General features: G+C 51.5%; 1 protein-coding gene across 1 annotated transcript; it reads left to right on the plus strand.

Moving 5' to 3' along the window:
- The first annotated feature begins 4,270 nt into the window (after positions 1-4,270).
- LOC116960487 (myogenesis-regulating glycosidase-like) lies at positions 4,271-6,964 on the plus strand. Its single transcript, XM_032988044.2, has one exon. It carries the CDS (start codon positions 4,542-4,544, stop codon positions 6,636-6,638), a length of 2,097 nt encoding a protein of 698 aa, XP_032843935.2. The 5' UTR covers positions 4,271-4,541; the 3' UTR covers positions 6,639-6,964.
- The last annotated feature ends 2,472 nt before the right edge of the window (positions 6,965-9,436 follow it).

The following is a 9,436-nucleotide window of genomic DNA, read 5'->3' on the forward strand; positions in this document are numbered from 1 at the left end:
CAGGGTCTGATGGGGTTGGTGCTGCCTGAGGGACGCCTGATGGCAGGTCATCCCACAGCCTGGAAACTCCTGGCAACTCTCCCTGGATTTCAGCCTGGGCCACTGGCTCAGCAGATGGAGCTCCTTCCCAAGGATGCTGGCAGAGTGGCGCTCAGTGTGCAGCTGGATGCTGTGACCACTACTTGCAGCTTGGAGCAGCACATGGAAACTGTGTGCGAGCTCAGGAGTCAGGATAACCCTGAAATGGGGAAAAAAGTTGATTTTGAAGGTCTTTTTCTGACAACTTGGGAAGGAGGAGTGGGATTTTCCACTGCCTGCTCCTATGTCAATTAGAACTGAAAAACCTGTGCAGTAAACTCCGTTTTATTCCCAGATAAAGAAAAATCACAGGTAATATTTCTGCTCAAGACCTGAGCTGGATTTACATGGCTCCAGGGGGCTTATAGCACTGTCAGTCTTGCATGGAGTTATCAGTTTTGCAGCAACACTTTGAACAGGCACAAGCCAACAGAGTGTGTGCAACCACCTTCATGCTGAGATGAGCTAAAAGCCCTTCAGGCATCAGGATCCATGGGGATCCGTGCAGAGACCCCTAAATCAGCATGACTGCCAGAAATAAGCCTGTTCAGAGCAGTCTGGTGGGTGTGAGCAGGTCTCTCCATGCTGCTGGTGCATCCCTGCAGGATATAGTCACTAGCCTCCCAGCAGCTCAGACTTTGCTGCTGATACGGGGTTAATATGAACCAAACTGCTGTTTCAGCCCAAGGACCCAGGTGAGATCCCCATGGGCCAAGGGTCGAAGTGGTAAGACCAGCCATCCCTGTTGCCCTTTCTAGAGCTATCAGGAATTGCTCAAAGCTCACAGATGGGGTGAAGGGTGCATGGAATGCTTTGGCTAATAAATATCCTCTTTGCTTTGGCACACAAGGGATCTTTTTCCCCAGGAGGAGCAGGATCCTGCACCACACTGTGGGAGGGACTCTGGCTGTGCCTCTCCTGGGCCACCTCCTGGGGTTGCTCCAGGTGTTCCCGAAGTGCTGAGTGCTTCTGGCAAGTACATTGGTGCCCCAACCTGCATCACATGGACTGCAGAGCATCCTTGGCAGTGTCACTTCACCCTCTGCATCCATCCCCCAGCCACTTCCCCTTTGCGTTAAGCCTTCTTGGCTTTCTAGTTAATCTGTGTCAGCTCATGCGATAACCTTGGCTCTCCCTCACTCCCCCTCCTTGGCTGCAGTGATAAGTTACCTCTTTTTTCATGTCATCTATACACACAGAAAAAATGGCGAGCAAACCTCCCCTGGGCCCCTTTTAGCAATAAATCCCCCATACAATGCCAGGCTGCTATGGGAAATGAGAGCTGATGGGAACTGCTTTCTGCTTTGGGTGTGTTTTCTATTAAAAGGTCCTATTTGAAACAATCTAAAAGGACTCAGTAAATGATTAATCAGTTCTTGCAGAGTTTGACAGGGCAATAGTTTGCTTATGACCATGACTTATAGCTACCTATGGTGCTTTCTGCTAGAACATGTTGTATACTCTCCCTCTGAGCGCCTGATAGCAACTCCTAAGTGTTTGATAACCTGTTATAAAAAGAATCTTAATATAGAAAGCTCTCCCTTTATTTAAAGACAGAATTGTTTCCTGATGGGTTATTTGATGAGTGATGCTCTCCCTGCACCAGCAGGCAGGTAAACATATTGGAATGACAAAACTCCGAGGATTAAGGAACCACACAGCTGGGACCTGAACTGAGGCCTGAAAAACTCATGCCGCATGTGTCAAGAGTTCAGGGGGGGGTTGCTGAGGATAGATTTGGTCTGGAGGAAGGAAGCTCTGAGGGTAGGTGCACAAAGGGGTTTAGGCACATAGCTGCCCTTCGAGCTGGCTGACATGCATTTCATCACTGGACACCCTTGCTTAGCTCCTGTTTAAGAGGGTCTAAAGTCCCAACTCATTTTCTGCCTGTCACGGTCCTGGTTATGTCAATGTTTAATCTGTGCATGCTAAGAGCCACTTACATCCTCAGGGTGAAGAATTCTGGCTCCTTCTGGAGGAAGACCTGGGGGACTGATGGGGCCAGACCCATACCAAATTAGTGTCTGATAAAGAAGCCCAAATATAACACAATAGTGCCTGCATCCCTGGGACATATGGCTTTTGGGGTGGTATGGGAGCATTTGGCCACCCATCATTACTTGGAAGCAATTGCACTTTGCATGTATTAATTAATTACTCACCGGAGCAGAGAGGCTTTGCAAGGATCAGTTAAATATTCATGGGGAAAGGATGCTGTGATGCCATAACCCCATGGACACATCAAGGAAAAGTCTGGATCTGGGTTCTGGGTCACTTATGTGAACCTCCTTCTCACTGCCCTCAGTGAGCTAAGTGCTCACTGCACTCAGGCTGCCTGCTAAACCAGCAGATGTTTAATGTTTTCATGAGACATAAACCTTGAAGAGCAGGAGTTAGCAGCTTCAGAGACTCCCTTACTCTGGTGGGGCCTATCCTGGCAATCCCAATTTCATCCTGCTCTGTCTCCAAATGTGCCAGCGCCTGCTTTTCCCACTGACCACCCACATCAAACCTCTCTTCTGTGAGGATCAGGGCTGGGGTACCAACGCAGCATACTGCCACATCATAGGAAGGAGTAAAACCCCAAAAGTCCTGGGGACAAGACAGCTTGGCCCAGAAGCCCTGACTCCCTTATATACCATCTTTCTGCCACTGATCTTCTGGCCCTGGGGAAATTGAGTGATTTAAAGGAATTGTCTGGGAGACAAGGCACCACACAGAAAGCTGGGAAACTTCCCGTACCTCCTTTATTATTGTAGGGATTTTGCAGTCCTGATGTCCCTGTGTTTGGTTTTCTCTTTTTTTTTTTTTTTTTTTTTTTCCCTTTGTGTATTGTTTAATATTAACCAAAAAAACTAAACCAAACCAAAAAAACCCCAACAATGCAAAAGTCCTGGAAAAGAAATTTTCCTCTCCCCTTCTCTTCCTTGTTTTTTCACCCTGGGAAATGTTGGGGCTCATTTAAAAAAGAGTCCTGTCTCCAGGCTGGCAGGGAGGGCGAAAGAAGGAAGGAAGAAGAGGAAAGCTCGGGGGCAGCAACTGAGGACTGACACAGCACATAAAAACATCTTCAAAGCAAAAAGGTTGTTTTTACAAAAACACCAAGGTTTCACTGGAAACCGTCTGAGCTGGAGCCACAAAGACATGTCAGGAGCCAGGCCAGCACCGGGGAGGCTGCCAGGTCTGAGCACTTTGGGACTGGCAGAGTGCTCCAAGCATGCAGGTAACCCAACCTGCTCCCCAAAACCATTCTTGTCCTGGATCACAGTCTCTTTAGGGCAGTAATAACCATCCTTCTCTTACCCCTGACCCCAGCCAGGGCTTGCCTGGGACCATTTTTATCCGCTCCAGATCTTTTTCTCAACAAAGCTTTGCTCATACTGAGAATGCAGTACAAAAACTAATCGAGCTGCTCATTCAGGTGGTTGGGAGACTGCTGCAATCAATCCCAAATGTGGTGACCTCTGGTATTTTTAATGATCCCTGAGCAGCTTATCATCTCTGTATACTTAGATACTGATGTCATGGTGGCATGGGTAAATACACCCAGCATTTGTTGCTGGGCATGGCTTGGGTGACCAAGCTGGCTCTTTTTCCCCCTCTGCATACAGGCTGCTGCTGAAAATTTTCATCCTGTCAGATCACACAGACCCCAGGATGGGGCCAAGGAAGCCGGGAGCCTGGCTGCACAGAGTGCGTTGCCTCAAGTCACTTGCCTCAGTTTCCCCCGCCAGTTGAAGGGCTCTGCCCAGCCACCCCAGAGCAGCTCAGCACTGTCCACAGAGCACATTCATCCCCACGTCCCCATCCAGCTCAGAGAAGGAGCAAAGTACAGAGAGATAAAACATCACTCGCTGGCTGCATCCCTGGGGGGTGGTAGGGAAATGTGGGCAGAGGCTGGGCACTTCAGCACAACATTTCTCTGCCTGCCTTTAATGCAGAGAAGTTGTGGACAGGTGGGGAAATCCAGCAGGGTGTATAATTAATGTAAGAACAGAGCAGCTTGTGATGAACGGACTGTATGCTGAGGTACCAGCCCCTTTCCCTGGCCCCATTCCCCTCCAGGCTCCAGCCTGACTTTCATCCCTTTGCCCTTGCTCTGCGGGGAGCAGCAAGGCTGCAGCCAAGAGAGGGGTCACGGGAAAACTGGCACAGCCCTGATCAGAAAAAGCTCAGCCCAGCTGTCAGTGAACAGGCTGCTGCCGCACAGAGCAGAGCAAGTCAGAGCTGCCGGGCCAGGGAAGCTGCTAGGCTGCAGATGGGAAGAGAAGAGCTACAAGATTTAATTGTTTTTTTTGGTGTTTATAGCTCTCTGTTTCATGAAATAACGCTGCAGGTGTGAGTGGCTAGGCTTTGGAGACTGTGAGCATCTTCGCAGAGCATCCTGGGTTTTCTGTTCACCAGCTGGAGAAAAAAATTCAGCGGCAAAGTGTCTAACGGGGTTCTGATGCTTCGAAGGCATCATGGACAGTCTGATTACCTACCGTGCAGGAAGACATGGAAACACTCAGCAAGGGTACGCCAAAGAAACGCATTTGCCTGGAAACGTCATGCAAGTGAAGCAGAAGCCCTCCAAGGAGCTGCGGCCCATGCTCGGGGCCATCTTGCTGGGCCTCATCCTGTTCATTGCTGCGGTGGTGGCCTGGTGCTACTACACGGTGTCCCTGCGGAAGGCGGAGCGGCTCAAGACGGAGCTGATGGACCTGCGGGCAGACGGCTTCGTCATCAGGAACCAGCACGGGGAGGTGGTCTTCCGTCTGGCGTTCCGCTCGGGCCGCCTCGACCTGGAGTCGTGCTCCAAGGAGGGTGAGATCCTGAGCTGCACGCGGTCGGGCCGGGGGCCGCTCAACTTCTTCATCCAGACGGTGAAGCCCAAGGACACGGTGATGTGCTACCGCGTGCGCTGGGAGGAGCTGGCGGCCGGCCCGGCGGTGGAGCACACCATGTTCTGGGAAGATGCCCACTGGTACGGGGGCTCGGAGATGAGCACCCAGCACTGGCCCATCCGCCTGGCCGGCTACCAGGAGCCCGTGCCCTACGTGACCAGCGACGTCTACTCCTTCCGCGACAGCTTCGGTGGCATCCTTGAGCGCTACTGGCTCTCCTCCAAGGCGGCGGCCATCAAGATCAATGACTCCGTGCCCTTCCACCTGGGCTTCAACGCCACCGAGCGCACCCTCTTCTTCCAGGCCCGCTACAAGGACTCGCCCTACAAGCCACCGCCAGGGCAGCAGCCCTTCCCCGAGCTCAGCTACCGGGTCTGCGTGGGCTCCGACATCACCTCCATCCACAAGTACATGGTGCGCCGGTACTTCAACAAGCCCTCCAAGATCCCTGCCGAGAACGCCTTCCGATACCCTATCTGGTCCACCTGGGCCCTTTACAAGAACGACATCGACCAGGATAAACTCTTGCGATTTGCCGAAAAGATTAAGAAGTACCATTTTAACTGTAGCCATATTGAAATTGATGACATGTACACACAAGCCTATGGAGACTTTGACTTTGACCCCATCAAGTTCCCCAATGTGACGGAGATGTTTGCAAAACTGAGGGAAGATGGGTTTAAGGTCACCCTGTGGATTCATCCCTTTATACACAGAAATTCTTCCAATTTTGGGGTAGGAATCGAGCGTCAGCTTTTCATCAAGGAGCCGTCGGGGCGGCTGCCAGCCATGGTGGAGTGGTGGAACGGCATCGGGGCCATCCTGGACTTCACCAACCCAGCAGCCCGGGACTGGTTCCAGAGCCACCTGCGCCAGCTCCGACACAAGTACGGCATCTCATCCTTCAAGTTTGATGCGGGTGAGACCAGCTACCTGCCCAAGCAGTTCAGCACCTTCCGCCCGCTCTCGGACCCCAGCATCTGGTCACGACGCTACACGGAGATGGCCATCCCCTTCTACGAGCTGGCCGAGGTGCGGGTGGGCTATCAGTCACAGAACATCTCCTGCTTCTTCCGCATCATTGACCGTGACTCTGTCTGGGGCTACGAGCTCGGCCTCAAGTCCCTCATCCCCACAGTGCTCACCATCAGCATGCTGGGCTACCCGTTTGTACTGCCAGATATGATTGGAGGAAACTTCCTTCCCAACAAGACAGACGGGGCAGTGGAGATTCCTGATCGGGAGCTGTACGTGCGGTGGCTGGAGCTGTCGGCCTTCATGCCCTCCATGCAGTTCTCCATCCCGCCCTGGCTCTACGACAGGGAGGTGGTGGAGATTGCGCAGAAGTTCACGGAGCTCCACGAGTCACTGGTGGCCCCACTGCTGCTGGAGCTGGCTGGGGAGGTCACCGACACGGGTGACCCCATCATCCGTCCCATCTGGTGGATCTCACCCCGTGACGAGGCCACTCACAGGATCGACTCCCAGTTCCTCATTGGGGACACCCTCATGGTGGCACCCGTCCTGGAGATGGGCAAGCAGGAGCGTGATGTCTACCTGCCAGCGGGCAAGTGGCGCAGCTACAAGGGGGAGTTGTTTGAGAAGACCCCGGTGCTGCTCACGGACTACCCTGTTGACCTGGATGAAGTTGCCTATTTCCTCCGGGTTTCCTAAGATGCTCCCCTGTCATCTGTGTAATCATCTCAGGGGTTAATGAACCAATGACTTTAATGACCTGGAAATTTTGATAGTTTTTAAAGTAGGAATACTTCAGTATGGAATTTGAAGAAAACACTGTGAAATCTGTTTTGTGTGGCAATGCTGTGTATTAGCTTATTAAAATCTATTGGCTGGCTGTCTTTGTTATTGCAGTATGACAAATGCAATGTATAGAAACACAATCCCTGCTTGTAATATTTTTCCAGCAAGTAATGTTATGCACGCTTCTTGTTTATAAAGGAAATTACATTGACTCCTTTCTTACCGAGTTTTACAGCTGATCCCTTGAGATATTATAATTTCATTTACTTATTGAAGAAGGCAGTTGCAGCAGAATACTTTTCTTACAAAAAGCAGCCTGTGATTATGCTGAAGAGAAAGGCACTCAATTTTCAGCCTGCACATCAGATGCGTGCTGATGGAGGAGTGTGATGAAATCTCATGGCCGTCAAGATTAAAACCTAGCAGCAAGTCATGCTTGGGTTAGGACCTAATAGGATCCATGTGTGTTTTGGGACCACATTTCGAGCCAAAGGTTGCAATCTGTCAGGTCTCAGGAGACGACTCAGCCATCATCCTTCTGAGAGAGTTCAGGTAATTAACAAACCAGCCCAAGTGCCTGAGTGCCTCAGTTTCCCCATGGACAATGTTCTCCCATGCCACCAGCTGTGTTGAGGGACATCTTTGTCCATGAGCTGGTATCCTTCTGCCCATGGAGGTGACTTCTTCCGCGTGAAGGTGTCTCAGCAGCACCTGCAGGCTTGGGGTGGGCTGACTGGCTATGAAATGCTCTCCACCCTTGGTCCAATATGCCTTGTTTTTAAACAAAGAACAGTTTAAAGGTGACATGACTGAGCAGCTTAGGAGACTCCTGGGGTCTCTGGGCTGCCATATGCCATTGGCAGCAATGCACCGAAATGAGAAGTTGATTTCTTTGCTGACGCCAGTGTGCTGCTAGTAGGCACCTGCAAGGAAAAGCTGTGTGTGGCCCTAAGACAGGAGAAAGTTCCTTTCTTTACAGGTTTGTCCCAGAGCTGGCCCATATAAAAAAGTAAACAGGAGCTGGAGAGCATCAGACTCTCTCCAGAGCTGGTTTGGTGCTCAGGTGAAGCAGCCCCAAAACCGGCTCAGACTCCCTTTGCCCATTAGTGGGTCTGTTACACCACAAGGACCCTGCATGGTCATGGTTGCACAAGAGCAATGCCAAGTGGGATGAGCCAGAACATCTTCTAAATGCCCCTGAAAGCAGCTAGAGTCACAGTAATGCTATTGCTGGTGTGCTAATGGAGAGGGAAAACCCTGCTTTAACTCAGGGATGTGAAAGGGAAAGCAGTGCTAGGTCTGGTAGTGGTGTTCAGGGTTAACAGACTATCTCTCTGTCCTTACCATGGGCTTTATATCACCCCTAAGGAGGAGAAAGTGTTTCTGAAAGCTTTCTCTCCCTTGCTGCTTTGAAGTCCTGAGGGATCCCTGACAGCTGGGCTTCAGCAACCAGAGGGCCCCAGGGAGCCCCAGAAAAATTCCTCTGGCTGTTGTTGCATCAAGAAAAAAGCTTTCTGAAAAGCTGATGCCCACAGTGCTGGGGAGAGGTGGAAGAGCCAGGCTCCAGCCCCCTCATACAGCACCTCTGCCTCTATAATCAGTGTGCTCTATATGCACATGCACGGCTCTGCCGTCCACTCGCATCACAGGCTGGGGTGGGGAGAAGAAAGCATCACCGAGACTTTCTGCGAACTTGGGACGATATGAGCTGCCTGATCCCATCTGACTGCAGAAAATCTCTCCCACAAATCCCCATCTTTTTCCAATCTTTCCCCCAGTGCCTCTCCCAGCTGCCCAGCTGAGCTGTAGGGAGCCACAGGGAGTGATGCTGGAGGCATCCTGCGAGCAGGTAGCACCGCGGCCGCCTCTCCGCACCCTCCTGCTGTGCCAGGGCTGTGCTCTGCCAGAGGGACATTTTGTTTGCCTTGCTAAGCTTCAGTCCTGGTTGGCTTTTTGCACTCCCAGTGCCAAACAAGAACTGGTTGCTGGAGGTGCTGGTGACACGGGGCCATTGCTCACCCCAGGCTGCCTGTTTTTTCGCTAGTGATGAGGAGTTTATTGTTTTATATGATCACTGAGATAAAAACCAGACAGCCCTTTTGGCACAAAAGAATAATAAAATCAGTAAAGATCTCTACTTTCCTCTGCTTAAACTCTGGGGTTTCACATCAGCTCAGACCATCTTTATGGTGCTCCTGGCGTGAGGGATCTGCAGGCTTGGCAGCTCCTGCCTGGCTCCAGCCAAGCTGCGATTGAGGAGGTTGTTTTTTTCCTGAGGCTGCCAGCCTGGCTATGTGCCCAGAAGGACTCTGCTGCTGTCAGCTTGTCCTTTCACCACAGTCCTCCCTGGCCTTAGGCTGCCTGTCATTTTTTTCTTGCTTTTAATAAAAGCTGGGATTTCAGGTAGGGAAGGGCACACTCCTGGCCAGAATCTCATGGATCAGCAGCCACTGCTCTGCTGTCACTCATAGGCAACTCTTTGAAATCTGGTTTGGAACGAACTGGGCTTTTGCAGTTGCTCCACTGGGGTTTGGACTTTGCCATTAACACCCCTCCCCATGCCATACACAGCTATGGATGTGTTTTCAAGCACTGCCACTTAGCTGGGACACAGCACAGAGCAAACCCCACTCACTGTCCCCAGCTCCTTGGCGAGCCTCACACACCATCCCTGCACACAGCACCAGGTCTTGGGAGGATGCAAACCAAAT

Source organism: Tyto alba, unplaced genomic scaffold, assembly GCF_018691265.1.
Source record: "Tyto alba isolate M040663 unplaced genomic scaffold, T.alba_DEE_v4.0 Super-Scaffold_42, whole genome shotgun sequence".
Lineage (NCBI taxonomy): Eukaryota > Metazoa > Chordata > Aves > Strigiformes > Tytonidae > Tyto > Tyto alba.

Bases quoted from the DNA above. Each gene is read 5' to 3' on its own strand.
- LOC116960487 (XM_032988044.2), top strand. From the start codon at position 4,542: ATGGACAGTCTGATTACCTACCGTGCAGGAAGACATGGAAACACTCAG.